This window comes from Alligator sinensis, unplaced genomic scaffold, assembly GCF_000455745.1.
Source record: "Alligator sinensis unplaced genomic scaffold, ASM45574v1 scaffold1086_1, whole genome shotgun sequence".
Lineage (NCBI taxonomy): Eukaryota > Metazoa > Chordata > Crocodylia > Alligatoridae > Alligator > Alligator sinensis.
In genome coordinates, this window is record NW_005842600.1 from 838,680 (window position 1) to 860,930 (window position 22,251).

At 47.4% G+C, this 22,251-nt stretch overlaps 1 protein-coding gene across 1 annotated transcript in view; it reads left to right on the forward strand.

Annotated features, from left to right (window-relative positions):
• Positions 1 to 22,231, forward strand: part of TSPEAR (thrombospondin type laminin G domain and EAR repeats) — a 49,072-nt gene extending 26,841 nt beyond the window's left edge. Inside the window, exons 7-11 of the mRNA XM_025214734.1 lie at positions 8,666 to 8,852; positions 13,182 to 13,411; positions 16,944 to 17,131; positions 20,305 to 20,406; positions 21,540 to 22,231. Coding sequence (XP_025070519.1) covers positions 8,666 to 8,852; positions 13,182 to 13,411; positions 16,944 to 17,131; positions 20,305 to 20,406; positions 21,540 to 21,693 — 861 coding nt within the window. The 3' untranslated portion in view covers positions 21,694 to 22,231. The remainder of the gene's footprint in view (positions 1 to 8,665; positions 8,853 to 13,181; positions 13,412 to 16,943; positions 17,132 to 20,304; positions 20,407 to 21,539) is intronic.
• Positions 22,232 to 22,251: the final 20 nt, after the last annotated feature.

Consider the following 22,251-nt stretch of genomic DNA (forward strand, 5'->3'; position numbering starts at 1 on the left):
TAGAAATTAATAGAAAGGAATTGCCCAGCTTTGCCTACATTTGAAGATGCTGACTACAGGATTGTTTCTTGGGTGTCTGCAGTTTCCCAGCCTAGGTTCAGTCACCCCAGCAAATTAGACACAGGGCATGAGGATCATAATTAGTCAGGGGTCAGTTAACACATAATTGGTCCAGGGATTCTGCTTAATTGGGTCTGTGACAGAAACATAACCTATGAGAGGTTATGTATGAGAGGAAATCCCATGGAGATGAAATGAATAAATCATGGGAGGACAGTAATACAGTGATTACACAGGTCCATCCATCCTCTCCTTAATATTTGTGAAACCTTTTAAATAGGAAATAGCTGAAAGGTAGAAATAACAGCTTTTGTTAAAGGAATATGGTCAAGCTTGTTGCAATTTAGAATTAGCCTGTAGCAGCTGGGATGCGTTAACTTACTGATTGCGACCATATGAGTCTTTCCTTTTTGTTTTTCAAAGTCAATCCATGCTGTAGGAAGAAATAGAAAACCCCTATTACATGGCTTTTATGCAACTTACTACAAACATACCATTGCATGCCAGCCATGGGAGGAGGCTGCCCACTTGCAGTTGATTATTTAGTGACTTTTGCTAAGGGCTACATACATTTTTAGGTCTGTAGCAACATTCAGTGAGAAATAACACCACTGTTCTTTTACCCTACATCTGTCATTTTTATGTCTACAAATGAAAATGTCCTCTGGATGTATGTAGGTGGTACAGGTATTTCAGAGAGAATGATTTCTTGCTCAACCTAATCCTAGAGAGTGAACAAACAAGGACAAGCAATATTGTGATGGGTGATTTATTTGTCAGGGGACAATAAGTACTGAAAAAGCACCTCACTTGTCTATCTCTTCTGTCTTAGCACATCTTTTATTCTTGCACTATCATGTTGTGCAAAATGGTTTGCATTGAGCCTACTCAAACTTTAGGTATTGTTTTCAGTGCTGGATAAATCTCATTCATGTGTGTAAGAGAGATCACCCAGGGACATAGTAAAATTCATGAGTTACTCATACTGAGCAAGATGAAGGACATCTCTTCTCTGCAATGGACTGGAGAGAGATAGGCCAGGACATAGAGGAGGATTCTCTGTATGAGGACAGGATGGAATTCAATTTGGACCTCCAAGTAAACACACAGCCTGGTGCCCTCAAAATCTTGGTATGACAGCATGAATCTTTTATATTAATGAGGCTATTGTTAAAATTGGTAGGCTAAACAAATTATACTAAAGATGTTTTTCTTTCTATGTTGGAATATGGCAGCAAAAGAATGAGCAACAGCTACCTGATCATCATTACGTATAGGCAGATGTCCTTTCTGAATCAGACATGAGGCACTTGTGCGGGGCATTGTGGTATGAGCTATACTTGTTGCTATGGTGATGGCCATCTCATTTCTACATCGTTTTTGTCAGAGAATGAACTGTGGTGCTAGTTTGAATGCAAAAGAGAACTGGAGCGGTTCTATTCTGCCTGCCTATGTCAGGAATTTCTGAGATGCCCATCGCAACAGCATCAGAGTACTTCCGATTTCTTTGATGTTGCTCAGAGCTGTGAGGGTTATATTGGTTGTATAATCCCATGCACCGGTACAGGCTGGGGACTGACTGGCTAAGCAGCAGCTCTGCAAAAAATGACCTGGGGGTTAAAGTGGACAAGAAGCTGAATATGAGCCAACAGTGTGCCCTTGTTGCGAAGAAGGCTAATGGCATACTGGGCTGCATTGGTAGGAGTGTTGCCAGCAGATCAAGGGAAGTGATTCTTCCTCTCTATTCTGCACTGGCGAGGCCACATCTAAAGTCCTGTGTCCACTAGTTTTGGGGCCCCCACTACAGAAAGATGTGGACAGATTGGAGAGTCCAGCAGAGGGCAACAAAAATGGTTTGGGGGCTGAAGCACATGAGTTCTGAGCAGAGATTGAAGGAACTGGGCTTATTTAGTCTGCAGAAGAGGAGACTGAGAGGGGATTGAATAGCAGCCTTCAACTCCCTGCAGGGTGGTACCAAAGAGGATGGAGCTGGACTGTTTTCAGTGATGGCTCACGTTGTAGCAAGGGGAAATGAGTTTAGATATTAAGGAGAACTTTCTCATGAGAAGGGTAGTAAAACACTGGAACAAGTTACCCAGACAGGTTGTGGCATCTCCATCCTTGGAGGTTTTTAAGACCTGGCTAGATGAAAGCCTTGGCTGGGATGAACTAGTTGGGGTTAGTCCTGCTTTGAGCAGGGGGTTGGACTAGATGTGACCTCCTGAGGTCCCTTCCAACCCTTCCTGTCTATGTTTCTGTGCCTTCTCATGCCACGTTTGGTATCAGGAAAGAATTCTATGTCCCAGTGAGATTGGCATGGAATGTGGTTTCTGCCTTCCTCTGTAGCAGGGGGCATGGTCTTTTCTCATTTTCTATGATTATATGACTGAGAATGTATCTGGTGGCTGTTCAGTGCCCTCTTGTAAATTTGCTGGTGGCCTCAGTCTAGTCCCTAGTCGGCAGCTGATCCCACCACAACGCAGCAGCCTCATGCTTAGCATTCATTCTTCTTGTTCTCCATCACACTAGAAAGCTTGAATGCTGAATGGACCTGGAGCTGCAAGTACCTGGGCTGTGCCCAAGACCTTTGGAACAATTGCTGTGCTGGTGTATCCCTCCTTCCTGCATGCCTGCTCTTTTTCTCTTCTACTGCCCTATTTTGTCTTCTGCCACATGGCTGGAGGAAGGTCTGAAGCCTTAGACCCATGCAAGACAAGTTTCAATACATTGGTCTGGATGTTGTTTGTCAACTTGCATTATCCAGCAAGGCGCTTACAGAGTTACTTGGTGCCACTTTGACTAATACTTAAATCATCAAAAAGTTATTTCACACAGCCATTTCTTGTTCCCCAAGTTCCTTGAGTCCCTGCAGCAAAAGTTGTATGGACCTGACTTGACCCATGATGGCACTATAATCAGCCAGCTGCTCTGTAGGAATCATGTCCAACTTGGCTAATCTGGGTTGTATCTTTGGATAATGATAATGGATAATGGATAGTGGAGAATGACTTTTTGGTATAATGTATCAGATATGTATTTTTGCTTTGAGAAACTTGCCCCTCATACATTGTCAGTTGGATCCATTGTTGGTTGGGCTAGTTAAAGCTTTCCTTTCTTCTGGAGTGCTAAGGGGTATGTTGGCAAATATGGATCCAGAATCATGAATTGGAGCCTTGCTACAGACTTGAATTGAAGGTTGCCCCTTGCAATAAATGGGTACCTTGTCATTTGTACTGGGGAGCCAAAAGGGGCTGGATGTGATGTTAACCATATTGTTCCCTGGCTACAGAACCAAATTAGCCTGGTGAGCCTTTGACCTGAGGAGCAAAGGCTAGCTTCCTGCTAAGAAGCAGTTGCTGGAAACTGAGATGGTTGTGATGAGGCTACCCTTGTATCAGGCAGCCCTCAGATATCCTTTATCCTTCCCAGTTCGACTCCAAGTTTGAGCCTGGAAACTGTGCTAGTCCCACCATTTGATAATACCTATCTAACAATGCACAAATATATCCATGAAACATCCAGTAGTAGTAGGCTTTGATACCTGGGGTAGAAACAAGGGAAACAGGACCACCTGGGTTGTTTTACATGGTCATCTGAGAGAGGGGCACACAGGGCTTGTCTGCCCCAAAGGTGCCACTGTGTATGGATCTAGTAGGTTGGCTGTGTCTAGGACACCACTGGGGGAGGCATCATGCTGTATGGTAAGCTGATATGTACTGCAAGGTACCATATTCATCATTATGCACCTGACACCCTCCTATGCATCTCTTCTTTAGTTAGCCTGAGGTTTTGCTTTCACAGGGCCTGGCTGAAGTCCAGGATTGGAGGTCACTTTAGACAAGGTGAAGTTGCTGCTGTTTAGCTGGGAATAGCATCTGGCTTTGGCGACTGGATGAAGGTTCACCTCCCTTTGTCCAAGGGGTTTGCAAGCTATGAGGTGTTTTGGGATCCTTGATTGCTTCTTGTGTGAGGTTGATGAGGCTGGTCCAGTAGAACTCTTATAGGAATCAGTTTGCCAGCTACTCATCTCCACTCCCATGTTTCATGTGTGCAGAGCAGCAGGGCATGGGAGATGGGGAGGGGTTGGCTTGTATAGCTCAGGATAGTTTATGTCTACTCTTAGAATTGCTCCAAATAGATATATAGCCTCAGACCCTAGTCTTATTAGACGTCAATGGAATGAAGGTTCCTAAGCCACTAAGGTACTTTTAAATATTGTACCCAATATCTTTTGGCCTTTCTCCATGTCAGAGTACATCTGTGAGAGAGAGGACAACAATTTGAGATGGTGCATGAGAATCTTCCAAGCCTGATATTCTTCAACAAATGTGCTCATGTTTTAAATTAATGTAGATCACTCAAAGATTGTATGATGGGCACTTCCACATGTTGGAATACCACCGTCCTCCAGTCTAAAAAAACCCAGTACAAATCTGTTCTGTTTTGTAGTAAGAATTCAGTTATTCAAGCCTTGGGGGAAGGACTGAAATGACCCACTGTTCTGGCCACAGAAACCAAATTGCATACATTCTGTTCCCTCCCTGACAACGTGAGAGACATGCCGTGTGTGTAATGCCAGGATCAGCAAGTGCTGCTCTAACTATTCTGAGTGCCTTGATGGTGACAGGGAGGCTAGTTCACAGTCCTTGTAAAGAGAGCCACTCTCTGGTTTGCGGCCTCAATTTTTCTTGCACATGTTTAGCCATCTGAGAGTCATTAGAGGCCTTCATAGAAAAACCTCAGTGGAGTCTTGTTGCAAATCTTTAAAGCGAGTCACAAAGACAAAGCCAGGGGCAGGGGGGACTCACAAGAGAATGAGTCTGATTGCTTGTCCACACGTCAGTGCTTCTTAGGGCTTTTTCATATGTGCTGCTGTTCAGTTTTTCAAATTGAAGTTCCCTGTGTCCACGGACTTGGTTCTTCTGAATTTATCAGCCACTCCCTGCACATTGGGTAAATCACTTTGAAGTTTGATTCAGTTCATTTTGGGCAAAGTTAGCATGGAAAAAAGTGTGTTTGGGCACATCTGTATGTTGGTTCAATGCCACCTCTTAGTCAGACGTCCTGCAGCTATCCCACAATGCATTGCTTCACACTGGGCTCACAGGTTTGTTTATCTGTGTATCTTCTATTGCCCTAGGGTCATGCTGACAGCACAGCACCGCCCCACTACAATGCTAAGATGTATCCATAAGTGCCATGTTAGCAATTATAGGTTCCCCAGCGTTCATACTCTTCTCTGTGTTAGAGCAGCCATGTCTTGTGTCTCTGCAGGGGGCTGTACACAGGTTCTGTTTTCCTGGTAGTGTGGGGAGGGGAGGCTGTCCAGGCCTACCTTCACACAGCCAGCTGTATATATCTGTAGAAATACCTGCCTCTGCTTTGAGAAGTAAGACTGGAAGCCCCGAAGACACCATAGACCCAGAGCTTGAGGGTTAGTGCCTGAGCAACTGGGGCTTGTATTGTACGTGTAGGTTTTGCTGGAACATGGATTGGTGCAGCCACTGACCAGTGCATATAGAAACCATACAGAGGCCTGTTAGCAGCATGAACCAAAGGAGGCCTCAGTAACAGCTTGAGCCATACACTGTGGTGGCCAGAAAGTAGAACATATATGGCCTATGTTGAAGAGCTGAGCAAGTTAGGAGTATTAGCTGCTAGGCAGGTAAGAAAGCCAGTGGATGGAAAACAATAGATAAGATGGGTACAAGACCCCAAAAAAGAGCTTAGGGTAAACAAATCCCCATCTCGGGGCAGAAGGTTACAATGTCTGGGGAGACTGAATGTGAATGATGACACCTAAAGATGTTTAGGTACCTGGCAAGAACTAGGATGTATGTGCTGTAAACACAAAGTCGTTTTGATCAATGTGTGAAAGGGGCTTAGGAAACCTGAATGCTTTGCACTGAGCCAGGGGCTGGGTTTTATGCTGGTGCCATATTTTACACGTTGGAATGGGATATGACATTAGTGTCCAGTGTTGTTTTTGAACAATAAACCCTAAAGAGTCCTTGTTGTTACTAAGAACAAGAGCCTGTGGTCTCTATTACAACTAACAAAGTTATTAGTAGTAATAATATTATACACCAGAGGTATCCTTGACAGCACCTACACAGACCATCCAAACTGAGGGAGCCTGACATTATCGGTATTGCTTTACTCCAGACCACACCTGAGTCAGTTTTACAGTATGCTATATCATGGAGACCTCAGAAAGAATATTGCATCAGGGCTCTTCTTGTGAAAGAAGTGCCATACGGCAGTCAGGCAGAATTTCTTTTACTTTCCAGGGAAAATTTTAAGGAAAATAGAATATTTAATTTTTTGTCCACATTTTTCAGTGGGAAATTTTGAATTTTTTTCATTGAAAAACAATAATTTTGGCCAAATACTGTTGAAAATTGAAAAGCATGAAATCAAGAGATTTGGCTAATTTGTTTCTTCATTTTTTTTTTTTGGCTCAAGTGTTTTATCCAGTTTTCTGTCAAAGGATTTGATCTATTTTAGAAAAATAGACATTTTCTGTGAAAAATGTTGTTTAAACAAAAATCTAATTTCCTGTCGGGGAAAAAAGTTTCACTGGAACTTTTTTTACGAGCCTTGCTAAAAAAGTTGGCTTGAAGTCATCCTAGGGAATGATACAAAGTTGACAATTAGCATGGCGGGGTATTTCCTAACAGATGGCAATCAGAAGATGGTGAGCCAATTTTCTGCACTCCCTTTGTTGGCTTGTTAACCCTCTTTGCTGTGGATGAGGCAGTGGCTACAAGAGTGGTCTCTGATTCAAACACAAGACTGAGAAGAACTTTTGTTCCCAACTCTGCCAGGGACTCCCTGTCTCACGCTCCTTTTTGCTTTGCTTCCCTTTTTGGTTGTGAGCTCATTCTGGTCTTGGAAACATCAACCATTCTAGCATTATTCCTGGTTTTATGCTTGGGGATAATCTCTTCTGTCTGTAATATCTCCAGAATGAATCTATCAAGTGCTCTTACTTCCCTTTGGCAGGAAACTGGGAGGATATATTCGCAAGGGTACTTGAAGTGCACAGATATGGAAATACCTTTTCAAAATCACTTACAACGCACGCTTCGGTCTTCTTACTGGTGGTGATGCACAGTGCTGCTGGAGACAGACAGATACACAAATGCACATATTTTGTGCACATGCCTACACATAAATGTTAGTTGGTACTACATTTTCGGTACCTCGGTGTATGGGCCTATCTCTAATAACTCTGGAAATAAGGTGTACAGCACATGCAGTACATTAATATGTTAGTTGGCCAAAGAGGGATGAGTTTAGGTCAGTTAATTCATGCTTGTATGATACAGACCATGGATTTCTAATCAGGACTGCATATGTTCAGAAAGCAGAGAAAGAGAAGTATAAAGGAGCAGGTATAAGCCGTTGTATCCACAGAAAAGTTCCTGTCTGTCACTGTTTTCAAATATAAGTATGCCAGACCTGTATGAGGGCAGCCAGGGCTTGTCTAGTACCAGAGAAGCTTCTAGGGGTGTCATTTTGGTGTTAAAGTCAGGTCCAGGTCCAGCCAGGCAAGTAATTAGGTTTGCATTTCCAAATGCATTCTCTGCCACTGCCTTTGTGACCCTTGGTTTGTCCCACAAATTAAAATCATCAACTTTGACTGGCAAAATGTCTGCAGAAACTGACTGGCAAAGTCACCTACCTGAGTATTCACAGGATGGATGGTTCAAATTTGTGTGAGCGTTTGGGCCCATCCAGTTTGGTAACACCATGCAAGATATCTGAGCAATCACCACTAAGTCAGGTAACTTGAATTTAGAATATTTGCTACCAAACCACAGCGATTATTCTCCAGCTAATCAACATTATTAATTACCTTGCAACATGTCTATTGTAGTAGCACATAGACATTAACCAGATCATGGCCTATTGTGCTAGGCACTGTGCAGAGGTATAGTAGATGAAACATGCTATCTGTACATGGTAAATATAATGCCCCCAAATGCCTGCTGCATTAGGGGGCTCAATGGGAATGATTCCCCTTGCTGCATTCAGTAGCTCAGTTCTGGGTGTGAACTGGCATGGCAAGCTGAACTCCCAAGCGGACCTGGGAAAGAAAGACAAGGGTGTGCCCACAGCCAGGTGGACTCACAGCACTTGACAGCACAAAGCAGCCAGTGCTAGATTTTCTCAGCGGCTTGATTGCTTTCCCTCTCCACTCAGCCTCCCTAGCTCTCTCTGTCCATTGTCTTCCACCCCTGGAGCAGCTCTTCCCCCTCCCAGAGTCTGTCTCTGTCTCCCCACTCTCTCCGTTCCACCCCTTTCCTTCTCCCCAAAACTCTGAAGCAAGAAAGGGAAGAGGAGACTGACTCTGGTGGGGCATCCTTCACTGAGTAGCACTGTATGCTCTGGGTGGTGCCTGCCAGGAGGGACTGCAATTTAAAGTCACTCTGTCCTTCACTCAGCCATGAGTAGACCAGGTAACTGCCCCCACTGTGCCCTGGTGGAAGTGTCCATCAGTTGAGTTTGCCCCAAAACCATGGGCTATACCACAGCATCTGTGCTTAAGAATTCCCTATAAGAAGAGAAACTGAGGATGTCCTGGCTTGTTATTTTTCAGATCTTCCTAGCAGTGGCTAATTTTGAGCAGAATGAAAGGGGTCAGGAGTTCTCTGTAATATACAAGTGGAGCTACAGAACAGAGAAATTCATCTCGTACCAGAGGATCTCCACGCACAACGCTAGGGACTGGGAGGCCTTTGTCATTGAGGGAGAGGCCTTCCTCGCAGTTGCCAACCACAGAGAAGGTACCCAGACCTTATTCTTACTGGCACAGCTCAGTCTGTACATGTTCAAGGCAGATGAACTAATGGGAGAAAGACACTGGGAGGCTACGAGTCTTTTGGGCTGAGGCTGTGACACCATGTTTCACTGTCCAAAGCAGCTTTGTGTTTTAATGGCTATATTGTGGGTGCAATTCAATGCAGGGGTGGAAGGGTGGTCCCCATTGATTCAGTGGGAGTTCTGCCAGTGGTTTTCACAGACCTGGGATTATCCCTAAAATACGCAGTTGTGTATTTTATACAGTAAACCTTTGGGTTTCCGGATTGCTGTCTTCAGCAGAAGCCACTGGGGGCTAGAGCAAGAAGTCAGCAGTAACTTGGGGTTCTTTTTTCTTGCTGGATGCTATGATTTATTTTCATTTGATTATCAAGACAGGGAAGGGAGAGGAGTTGTAACAGGAGCTGACATGTTACATGAGTATTGCCATGTATTAGTTGGATCAAGGTCATGTAATGGAAGCCAAGAAAGCAGCTTTTTTCTTCCTTTCATTCTTCCATGTGAGGCTTTCTTCCACCTTCCACTTCAGGCAAGCAAAATACTTTGTCAACATAATTAAGGTCCTGGTTAGACAATGTACCTATAGTAATGTAATAGGCATTTACAACACAGTCATTTGCTCAATAAGATGCAAAACTACCTCTAAAAAATCAGGGGCAAAATCAGTCTGGTGTAGGTAACACTGATTTAGGTGCAAAGTAAGGATCCTTGTGGGTGATACTTTTTATTGGGCCAACTGCATGGTTGGGATAGACTTAGACAAGCCTTCGAATGCAGCACCACCTTTTCAGGTCTGTTAAATTTGAGAGGAGAGAGATTCTCAGAGGTTGCTAGCATCTGACTAGTGTCAGATAGTCTGACTAGTGGAAAATCAAGCCCTTTTGAAAAAGGAAGAGGGTCATTATCTCCCATGGTGTGAAGAAACATTAGCAGGAATCAGGTAGCTTATAGTGAGCCACAAAGTCAATATCCATGTCCAGTCCTTGGCTCTCAGCATCCAGCCAGCCCATGATTTTTTGGATTAGGGTCATTGTCTGTTTGCAGTTTACTCATAGGTAGTCATTTGTTCTGGACAAGCAGGCTGTTATCTGCTTCACTTGCCACCTAGCAGTGAAGTATAGTACTGGCAGCCTACATTGTGCCTTACCCCAGGACAGCACCTCTGTCTGCTCCAGATCCCCGTGTCACTTGCAGCAGAGTGCAAAGACAGTGTGAGTTGTAGAGGTGTGATAGAGTTGTTCACCCAGGATGCTGCTGTGAGACAGTGAAGTGTTAATTATCATCTCCATTTTACAAAGAGGAGGCAAATCATTGAGTGGCTTTCCCTCAATAAATTAGTTGCCTAGTTAGGAACGCGTCCATATTTCCTGGTTGTGGTGCTGCGTTGCTAACCACAAAGGTGGCGAGACTTTCTGTGGGCAAGCCAGATATCACAAATGGGAAGAAAGATGCTTGGGGTTAAATCCCACAGGCTGCAATTTCTACTGGGATGAACAGTGCTCCAGGATCCTGTCTCTGCCCCATCCAGGCCCCACCTTGCTGGGCCATCCTCAGGTTGCAGTGTTTGGATCCCAGCACTCAATACATAACCTCCTGAGTCTGCGTAGGCTCCAGGCACTGTCTCTTTCCATGGCCCCACATAACGGCCTCTAGGGCCCAGCTCTCCCACTCCCTGGGAAAGTGCTCTAACCACTAGGCTGCTGGGCACATTCTGTTCCCTGCTGCAGGCAGTCTCTTGTCATGGTTGATTTTCTGATGGGAGGACTGGGACAGACACCTCGGTGGAACAGTTCTGGCCGTGCTGCAAAGGCTAAAAGATTCATAAGGAACCTGGGCATCCTAGTGGTTTGCTGACAGTTGCACAGGGTGAACTGAGGTTGCACTTTATGCATTAGATGTCTTCATACCGCATCTGTGCCTCTGAGAAGTGCATTAGGGTTTGGCTTACTGCGTTTTAGTGTCACTGTCCCACATCGCCTCCTCTTCCTCAGGCCTGAGAGCCATAGGGCAGGCCCCCGTTGCAGGCCAGCCACCAAGCTGTTAGCTAAAGGCTGGCAGTTCAGATGAGCAGTGCCTTTGTGGATCTGGCTGTCAGGGTCACACGGGGAGCACAGGGTGCAGGGAAGGGTCACACTTTGGTGGCCTGGCCATGGAGCCCACGTGTTGTCCCCTCAGCCAGCTTGGAGTGCCCCAGGCAGAAGGCACAGTCCCTGGAAGGAGCTGAGGGCTCCTGCCCATGGCTGAGCTCTCCAGCCGTGGTCCAGCCAAGCACTTAGCTTTGTACATGCTCAGTGAGGCCTCACCTGGGACGTGACATCAGCAGTTCTCCTCATATGCTGCAAATCAAGAGTGGGCTGTGTTTTAAGGCCCCCGCCCCACTTTTCTGCTTCATGCATCAGGGGTTTGGGGTTTTTTTTAAGCTTTCCTCAGAGGCACTGGGTGTTGGCTACAGCCAAGGCTGGGAACTGTGCCAGTGCTTCTGCTGGGACTTAAACATGGAGGTTCCTGGCTAGAGGGTCTTGCTCAGGGTCAGACTAATGCCATGTTTGGGGTCAAGAAGGAATTTACCCCATGGTCAGATTGGTACAGGGGGGAGGGAGGAGGTTGTCTTCCTCTGTAGCAGGGGACATGGCCTCTATCTGGGATCTCTTGAGCATATATTAGCAACCTTTTATAGAAGCAGGACACTGGCTGCTGTGGTCCCCCTGCTTTTCCTGTGGCAGGGTTGGGTGTTTTGTCTTGTCAGGCTTGTCTGTAGTTTCACTAAGAGTTTAGATGATGGATTTTTCTGGGATGACTTGGATAGGGCTGATCCTGCCTCAGGCAGGGGGTTCCTCTGGAGGTCCTTTCCAACTCCACTCCTCTATGATTCTGAGTCCCATCTGCCCACCACACTGTAGGCTTGAGCTCTTATGGTCTTCAGCTGAAGGAGCTCAAAAGCTTTCCAGAGCAGGTATACAAATCATGGGATGCAGAAGACAGGACCCATATGACATCCTCTGGAGTAGCACCACCTAGCGGGGAGTATTAGCAGAAAAACACCCAGCTTCCAAGTTCTCTTCTGTGAGCAAGACTCTGAGCTTTGAAGTAATGCTAGCAGATAGCCGTGGTTCTACTGGGTTTTATGGAAATGGCTGAGCCAGCCCAAAAAGCACGTTACCCTAAGTCTGGCAACACAAGCAGGAAGAACAGAGCAAGGCTTGTTACAGCAAGGATTAGTGGCAGGTCAGGAATTGGCTCATAAATCTGGAAACGTTCAGGCTGGAAGGGATGGTCCTGATCCTCGCTTCTGGCATCCTGTATCACACAGCGGTTTCCATCTGCAAATTCCTGATCTGGCCCATAAATTATGCTGAGCTGTAGAGAGAGGGAGAGAGAGAGAGAGAGAAATTGCCACTCTCTTTAGAAATAGCAGGATTAAAATCGCATGCATGAGAGGTGTGGGGTAGCTCTGCCCACAATTCTGATAGCTCTACTGCACCCAGGGGGCTTCCCCCACAAGGGAAGTCCTCAGGGGATGGAGTAAGCTGGCTTTCTGCTGGTTGTCCCCTCTGGAAAGGTCTTGACTAGGTTAAAGGGTTCTTTTAGTGGGGGAGCAGGCAGCCTGGCTTGGGCTGCTCAGCACAGCTTGGGAACAAGTGCAATACAACTGGAATGTTCATTGGAAAATTTCCAACTGACTAACAAGAGATGCATCCCAGGGGCTTCAACTGGAAGGGTATGAAGTCTTAGCCATAAAGTTATTCCACCTGTGGACTTCACAAGAGATGGATGAGCTCTTAGAACCAAGGCAGCGGGCACAGAAATGGACAGCACTGAACACGGATACCTACGGGGAAGTCATGGATTGCCTGTCTTGTTACAAAGGATAAATCAGGTTTCTGTAAGGCAGTGAGACTCCCTCAGTACATGTACCAGATTGCTCATCTCCAGCTGCCTGTGTGTAGCCAGGTACACTGCAGCTGAACTAAGTCCCAAACTCTGTCGCAGCACATATACTCAGGTGCCTAGGAGAGGGAGGGGCTGCATGAATCTGTCTTTCGCATCTCAGGAAGGGCTTCCATGGAGCCTTCATGCTGTCCTTGTGGGGTGAAAGTTGCTGTTGGTGTTGGTCGGAACAGAGCATGTAGCATCTCCTTGTTTATTGTCTGTGAAAAAAAGGGGACAGATTGATTGCTCCCTGTCAGCCATTTCTGTTTCAGCTCACTCCTGGCTGGTGTCTGATTTCTTACATTTAATTTCCCCTGATAGCATTCTCATTGCTAATGCACTCTCCTTTTTCTGCTGCTTCCCAGGAGATAATCACAACATCAACAGCGTCATATACAGGTGGAATCCCAGGACTGGACTTTTTGAGACCAACCAGACCATTTCTACCTCTGGAGCCTATGACTGGGAGTTTTTCACCATCGGACCTTATTCTTTCCTGGCTGTAGCCAATACATTCAATGGCACATCCACGAGGATCTACTCCCACATTTATGTCTGGCTCAGTGGCTCTTTTCAGCTCTTTCAGTCAATTCTGGTAAGGAGTTTTTGTTTCATTTCCTTTGGCTTCTCTAATGCAATGGCCCAATGCCTGTATCTATCCTTGAAGGGATTTGAGACAGTGCTGGCTAATAAATATGGAGATAAGTGTTTTCTGGCCCCTTAGTAAAGTTGCTACAATCTTCTAACACTCCTTCTACCTTTCTATGTCTACCTTTTCTTCCACCGCTACACATTTATGCTCTGCACTGGGCTGGTCAGTGCATCTTATCTCATAGCTCCAACAGTGTGTTTGTCCCAAAGGGAATGCCTATGCCCCAAGTTCAATAGTCCACAAAAGAAACATACAGGCAGAAGAGAAGGGCTGCTCCTGAGACACCATGCCATACACTGACTCAAAGCATTGTTGAAACCACGTGGAGCAAACATACAAGCCAAGGGTCCCTTGAACAATTTTTTATTTTTCTCATCCAATCCCCTGCTTAAGCCAGGTCTATTCCTACCTAAACCATCCCAGACAAGTGTTTGTCTAACCTATTTTTTAAACCGGCCCTCTCACACAGCTGCCAGGCACAATACCCTGAAACACTAAGAGCCCCGCAACTTGGAAAACGTAAAGCAGATGGATGAGGGCACTGTCAGTATCCTGCCACTGCTGATTCTCACCGTGACATCAACCATGATGATCCTGCCTTGAGCAGGGTACTGGACTAGATGACCTTGTGACATCCCTTCCAGCCCTACTTTCCTATATCTGGCCCACAGTTTGTGGATCAGGCACTCTGCTGCATCCTAGGAGATGGGCATTCAAACTCCCTGGAGCTGAAGGAGCCCTAGAACCCAGCTTTCCCATGCCTTGGGCAAGTAGTCCAACCAGTAGGCTGTTTGGGCAGATGGTTTGTCATCACCTGTATGCTGCTTGTCTGGGAGAGGCAGTTGTCTCCATAGACATCTGTCTGCTCCAGTCAGAAGCCATGTTAAGATGCTCATCCCTTAGGCAGTCAGGGAAAAGAGGACTTCTGACCAGACTTATATTAGCAGAGCTAAACATTCCCCATTGGAAGGATGGAGAAGCACACGTCTACACAGGTGCAGTGGGTTGCCTCCCTGATCCAGGACGTGGCTGGCAGCTATGTGTTAGACATCTGGTGGGTGAAGAACAGTCTTGGCCTCAGCACTCTTAAAAGAAAGGGAATCACAGGTGCCACCTGCTACAGCCCTCTGAGAACACAGCTGGCTGACGGGAACCGCCTGGCCTGGACATTAGCCCAAACTGCACAAAGCTGCTCGGAAGTCTCGTTGTTGATACATTCTCTTTGTCGGTTACTTTTGTGTGGCTTTTAAGTCAATAATTGCCACCCTGAGATTTTGGTTCCCAGAGGCCAGGAGAAGGGGAAGGTCCTGGGGGGTGGTTCCAGCTTGAATAGAGCACCTCAGCCTGGCGTGGGCTGCTCTGAGCTGGCTATCGGTGGGAGGGCTTGTTTCAGCTAGTAACACCCAGTTCTTGTGTGGAAGTTGTTTTGGGCATGGATGGCATGGCTTGTTTGGATTTTTCTAGCCCTTGGCAGATCAGTACTTAACAGCCTCCAACTTGATGCATGGGAAACATACAATCTCATAAGGAGAAGGTGCACTTCAGCCTCATTTTTCAGATGCTGGTATGTTCCTGGACAGCTTGATCTCCTTTTAATAGGAGATCACCAGATCCTGGTTCTCTCAACTTTTATACTTTGGACTGATGAAAATCCCTACCATGCCTCAAGCAAGAGCAGTAAATTAAAGGCACAGAAAGTGCAGAATTAGCACTAAGCTTGCTATGGCCTTAACACCACATTGCCTGGAAAATCCACCTTTTTAAGAGTGTTATTCCAGCAGATTTTTTTACCCTTTCACATTTCATGCTAACCAATGATTGCTGCCTAGAGACCAGGCTGGTTTACAGAGGAGCATGTTTATCCCAAAAGCACTTCCTCCCTATGGGACAGCCACAGGTCTCTTGCTGCAGGCTGAAACATCTTTATCTTGTAACAACATAATGATGATTTCACATGATGACATCATATTGAATGATGCATGTGATTCTGCATGGCTGGCAATACCTCGGTCACTGCCTGCATTCAGCCACTGGTGCAGAGCATGAGCATTTAGCATCTCCCTGTCTTGTTGCTTACAGCTGGAGGTGCCAAGTACCTGCCAGCCTGCCCCTTCTGGGCACTGGCAGCACTGGCACTTTATACCAGGACATGAACTCCCTGCCATCAATGAGCTCCTTTGGGGGCAATATGGTAGATTTGAGGAGCACAGTGGAAGCCACAAGCCAGTGCAGACAAGGATTTGAGATGAATGCTCCAGGCAAGGTTTCTATAGAGATCTTCAGGCAGAAGGCACAGCAGAGCTTGGTTTCATAGTCTGAATCCTTATTCAGATCTTGTTTTCCAGTGGAAACTTTTCTGAACAGGCAGGCTTGCGTATCTCCCCTGAAGTCCTGAGGTGTGAGTGGCCAGCCCATCCCTTCTGTAGTTGGTGGTTACTTGGTCATTTCACCTTTGCTACTGGAAAATTCCTAGTTGTTGAACTGGTTGTCATCCCTGGCTAATGGCAGTCAAAGGTATTTCTCTACTAGCCACTTCTGTCTTTTTCTTGGCTACCATGTCACCTGCCTGAACCTTAAGGCAGAGACTTGAGGCAGGTACTGCACACTACATTGGTCCTTTTCCGGCAGCACCACTGAGTTTTCTGAGGCCCTGCATCAGCGAAGCATCCCTCTTCAGCAAAGTACTTACTGCGTGCTTAAAACTATGCATGTCCTGAACTCCCATTGACTCTCATAGGTAAAGTGTAGCCTTAACTGCTTTGCTGAAAAATTGGCTGCTGAGGTTCCAGGCAACCTTTCCAAGTTTTGCAGCTGGCAAAGCGAGCAAAACTCTGGCTTGCATCCATAGATGCTTCTCTAGCAAATCCCAGGATGTCATCCTCCCACTGTACTTGGCCTTGGTGAGGCCACAGCTGGAGTACTATATCCAATTCTGAGCTTCACAATTTAAAAAGCATGTGGAGAAGCTTGAGAGAGTCCAGGGGAGAGCCACGAGCATGATCAGAGGGCAGGAAAACAGGCCTTATGATGAGAGGCTGAGAGCTACAGAACTCTTCAGCCTGGAAAAGCACAGGCTCAGAGGGGACCTGGTGGCTGCCTATAAGTATATAAGGGATGTACATCAGGATCTGGGGGAACACCTGTTCACCAGAGTGCCCCATGGGATGACAAGGTCAAATGGTCACAAACTTCTCCAAGACTGTTTCAGGCTGAACATAAGGAAGAACTTCTTTACAGTCTGAACCCCCAAGGCCTGGAACAGACTGCCACCAGAGGTGGTGCAAGCACCTGCTCTGGACTCCTTTAGGAGTCAATTGGGCGTTCATCTTGCTGGGATCCTGTGACCCCAGCTGACTTCCTGTCCCTGGGGCAGGGGGCTGGACTCGACTTTCCGAGGTCTCTTCCAGCCCTAGTGTCTATGAAATCTATGAAAATTATTACCCGCATTCAATCATTTCTTTTAATTTTGTGCTAGACTTTTGGTGCTGCCGATTGGGAAGTCTTTCACATTGGGGACAGAGTCTTCCTCGTGGTGGCTAACAGTCACAGTTATGACAGTGGAACGCTCATGCCAAGCAACTTGTATGCCATCAATTCCTCCATCTATGAGCTGAACATCACAGCGCAGATGTTCATCAAGTTTCAGGACCTTCTCACTTACAGGTACCAATTCTCTCTCCAGCTGTGGCAGTTCCCAAGGGGTCGGCCTTCCCAGCGATCACAGACTCATAAATTCATAGTGCTTTCCCACTCTTATGATTTTGGCCCCCTGCATAGCACAGGCCAGAGAATTCTCCACAGGGATTCAGATAATCCCTCCATAGAATCCCACTCCAAGATGCAGTATATAAGCCACAGGGACCAGATCCTGCCCTGGTATAAATTGTCCCAGTTCTTTTGCTTTCAGTAGTGGGCGCCTGTTCATACCAGCTGCAGTGCAGGCCCTAGATTTGGAAATGAGGGTTTATTTCCATTGAAGCAATGGAGGAGGAAGTGCTGTGGGTGTTAACAAGGAGTCTAGGCACACTCCTGTTCAGAGTGCCTAGAGCATTGTGTTGTAAGAAATCATACCGTTCAGGATGATGCATCTATGTCTGGGGGACCAAGTCACACTTAGTTATTGGGAACATAGGAAGAGAGGTAGCAACAGTGCAAACAGCCAAGAGGAGGGTTTACAGTCAGATCCAGCATGTCACAGGAGGCCAGGCCTGGGAGAAAGAGGATGGAGAAAGCCCCATGCATGGGGGTGCTGTTTTTCCTGTTCTCTGTTAGTTTGCACTTGCTGCACTTTATGCCTGCTGTAAGGAGGTGCAAACGGTGTAAGAGGAGGAGCTGCCAGGCCCCCTCTCTCTTGTAGAGCTCTGGTTTTGAGTCCATGTCACCAGTCAAGTGAGCCAACAACGCGAGGCAAAGTCAGTGTGAGGAAAACAGAGGGGGCATAAACCAGCATGGCTGTTTCTGTGTTTTGACCCACTATGCCCAAAGGGATACATACCATGTATACAGAGATGGAGAGAAGACACCATTTGCCCTGCCCTGCCCTGCCCTGGATGGACTGCCCGTGTCCCTGCTGGGTTGGGCCAGGCCTGGGTCGTGCTGCTGGCAGGAGATTGGACATAGGGCAGATCCCTGGAACAGAAACAGCCAGACTTCATGACCTGGGAAAATGCAGTGCCTTGATGGCCAGACGCTGTTTGCCTCACAGCAGAAAGGAGGCCTGTTCCCAGCTGCTGATGCTTTCAGCTTCTCCAGAGCCTGGTCATCTGGGAGCGTACAGTAGGTACACAGAAAAGGTCTATGAGTGATGTAAGGACAAGCCATCCCTGGGCAGGGCCTGGGGTAGGTGGGAAGACTCATCCCTCATGCAGCTGCATCCACAGCAGTGTCTCAACAACAGACTGAGCCAAAACAGCCCCTCCCGCCTGTGTGGCGAGCACACTATGCTATGCCTAATGCCCACGAGACGCCCACACCCTGGGATGTCTCTGCACTGAGCTCCTTTTGCTGGAAAATCAGACTGTTTTGCTATGTCCAGCAGCCTGGCATGAACTGTCCCTTTCCTGCCCTCTCTTAAGCCCAAAGTGACCTTAGCTGCTAAGAGGGCAAGGCGCCTTTTAGCATAGAGCTAATGACTTGTGTTCCCATCCCACCGGTCCCTGGAGAGCCATCAACAGCCACACACTGCTGTGCCGTGTCCTTCCTGCAAAGGCATCGAGTGAGGTCAGCTGTATTTCAGCCTGTGCGTAAACACCCTCTGACTCAGCCCCTACCCCAGAGAAGAGCGCTGTGAGTTTGTGTTATCTGAAGCCTATAGCAAGACATGCAAGGAAGATGCTAGAGAAATGTCTGCACTAGCCCATTTTGTGCACCTAGAAGGGTTACAATGGACAGCATAGGTAGTTTGAGTCAGGCTAATGCATGGGGGCTTCACTTGTGTACAGAGGTTGAACCACTCGACAAAGGCAGGGAGTGACATTACCCCAATGCAATAGGCAGGGAAAAACAAAGGCCCCAAGGCTAATTGCTTGCCCTTCATTGAGTCCCACCCCGAGAAGTCAGCGGGAGATGCAGTGGCTCAGCACTTTTGGAAGTTAGGCTGTAAGTGGCTTGCTCAGGAACTGGCAATACAGACTGCATCTCCTCTGCCCCTCATTCCACGTGCTGCTAAGCTGCATGGGAGTTTGCAAAGCAGGAACGCTGGCTGAGCTGATTTCTAAACATTGTCACCAGAAACAGGTGGTGTCCACACTGCTTTGTGCCAAACTGGAGACCACTGCTGAGAAGCCAGTTCTGCATGCCCCTGAGCCCAGAGTTAGGTAGAGTAGCAGACATAGAGGGAATCCATGCCATTTGCCTGAGAGCAGATCTCGGTTGCACACTCAAGCCGTCATCTCCACAGAATTGCTAAGGTTGGTTGTGTGTTCAGAGGGAGCAAGTGGTCAGCACTTGTTGGGTCTGGCAGGGAGTTGCTGTAGACATGGCCTAAGAAGCTGGATTTTCACAGGTCACCTCAAAGAAAGGGCTACACCCTGATCCCTGCAAGGCCCAGCCCAGTCATCTTCACCTCTGCTTGGATGTAGCAGCAGCCCACATAAAACGGAAAGCTTACCCATGCTTCACAGCCGCTCTCTGCCTCTGTGTGTGTAGGTCTAGAAGCCGCCACTCAGTGTGGCCACTCTGTAAGTAGCAAGTGCCTGCCAGTGGCTCATGCCCTTTGTTACACTGCTGAGTGCAGCATGGGTTGGAGCCAGTGGCTTGTGGAGCTGAGCATCACGCTACAGCTGTAGTAAGGACCTGCATTTGACAACATGCTTGCAAGACTTGATGTGTGCTAGTCTTGGCTTGACCTGGGATGACTTGACACTGGCACATATAACTTGTATCCACATAGGGATGGCCACAGCTGGGTGTAACCTGAGGTCAGTTTTGCCAGGAACTGAAGTGCTTGTGGAAAAAAGGGCTGGATGAACCACTCAGGGAACTGAAGTCCTTCAGTTATTCATGAAACAGGTGCATTGTGGGTACCAGAGCAAGAAACTCTCCCATCCATGTGCCCACACCTTGGCCTGAAGGAACTATTCCTAAGGGGAAAAGGCTACTTCATCCCATTAAGACTGTACCCTTCCTCCTGACTCTGACAGTGCTGGCAGTAGTCTCTCTTTTGGAGAGGACTATCTTCTAGAAGGTAAACTGGGGCTGCCAGCTCTGAACAGGGCTGAGGGAATGGCTAGCAGACAGTTATTTGGGCCAGGGGCAGGTTAGTGCCCTGACGCTGCCTGGAGATGTTTTTGGAGGCTGTTCTCAATGACCCTGTATGTGCTTGTTTTACACCACAGTGCTCTGGACTGGGAGTTTTTTTCAGTGGGAGAAGATTCTTTTCTAGTGGTGGCAAACTCGTTTGATGGTTTCACCTTCTCAGTCAACAGTATTATATACAGGTAATGATTCAGGTCGAGATGTGCTATCTGTAGGCTGGGCACAGAGGAAGAGCTAGGAATGGAGACAGCTGAAGTGGGGAGATGGGAGATTGATCACTTCTGTTGTTATCCCTTCACTGCCCCATCAAGATCCATTCTTGGGGCTTGCTCTCTGAGGAAGGGCAACAAGGAAGCCTAGAGAGGAGGCTATTCTACCCTTTCCTCTGCTCTCACCACCAGCTGGCAGCTCCTCCCCTTGGATGGGTCCTTGGGAAATGGGAGCTGCTTTCCAATGTACTTTGAGCTTGGCCATTTTAGCTGTATTGAACAAACCCAAACCAAGGAAAAGGAGAGAGAGAGAGCGAGCATGTGTGCATAAGAAAGCAAGCAGGCAAGCCCCCTCAATCACTCTATGTGGCCTCAGTTCAGTGCTGACCAGAGGGATCAAGCAGAGAGCCCCCCCACCCCCAGCTTTTCAGAGTGGATGTGGAGCTCCTACAGTGTCTAGAGGTCAGAGTCTTGACAGCCAGGGGACATGTGCAGTGTGGCTAGGAGCATGGGTGGATTCAGCAGGCCAAAGGGAGATGCCCTGCCCTTGGATAAGAGCAATACAAACTTTTATATGCATCTCCACAAAGGCCCAGCATTCTGAGCCCAGGGTGAAGGTTTGAGCTCTGACCCATTTCCATGTCTCCCAATGAGCATCTGTGGGGACGTCTCTGAACTAAGACCATCAAATTCCTTGCACAGAGCCTAACTCCACAGCCTTTAGATAATAATGCAGTGTCATCGCCAGGCAATTTTTGAACTGCCTTTCTAGAGATAAAAGGTTTAATGCTACAGGGTCAGTCAGTTGTGCCTTCTGGTCCTTACTGTGGCAGAGCTATAAAAGGCAGAAGGCAGGGGAGATTTGCACCTTGTATAGAGCTACAAAACCCATCAATGAGGTGTTTATCATGGGAGTGGATACAGCCTCTGTTTCTGATAGGTGGTGTTCCCCAAATGCTCACGTTGAGAGACCCTTGTCTAGTGCAGGTCCTCAACCATAGCCTTTCTGCAGAAGAAAGCAAATGAGGAGCAAGGGTGGGGAGAGAGGGTGCATTTGGAGTGCAGCTCCCTGCAGTGGGTATTAACTCCAATCCCCTGTTCTGCAGGTGGCAGGGATATGAAGGCTTTGTGGCAGTGCACCATCTCCCAACCTTTGGCTGTAGAGACTGGGAAGCTTTTAACACAACCGGAGGCTCTTACCTCATCTACTCAAGCGCCAAAGAGCCACTTTCCAAGGTGCTGAAGCTGAAAACTGTCTGACATGGAAACAGTCTTCGGTCTGCAAGGCAAAGGGCAAAGCCAGGCAAGGAAGTGACTTGTCCAAACAGGCCCAGGGCAGGGCTACTGCTCCACAGGAAATACACAAGCTCAGTAGCACCGGGGAAGTCTGAAGCCACCACAGTGAACACAAGAAGGACTCAGAGCCAGATGTCTGAGCTGTGCTCCCTGTAGGACCTGGAAAGATAGGGGAAAATGTGAGTCTAAGGCACTTTCCTCTTCCCTCATCAGGAGATGAAGGGGGTACAATGAAGACTGCTCTAAAGTGTGCTGGTGAGTACGGTCACCTAGGAGCTGCTGCACTAGCCAAGGTGCAGCAGAACATATCACACTACACCTACAACCCATCGACCCCTACCATGCCCCTCAAGGCTGGAGGCACCAGGTGTCATAGTGCCTTCCCTGTATCATAGCAGTGCCTAACTGCCAGCTCTCCATCCCACGTGGGTTCACCTGCTGGATGGTATCTGTGGAGATGTCAAAGTCACTGGTGCACAAAGGTAACGACAAAGGAACACAAAGGAGCATTCCTGCTGGGCA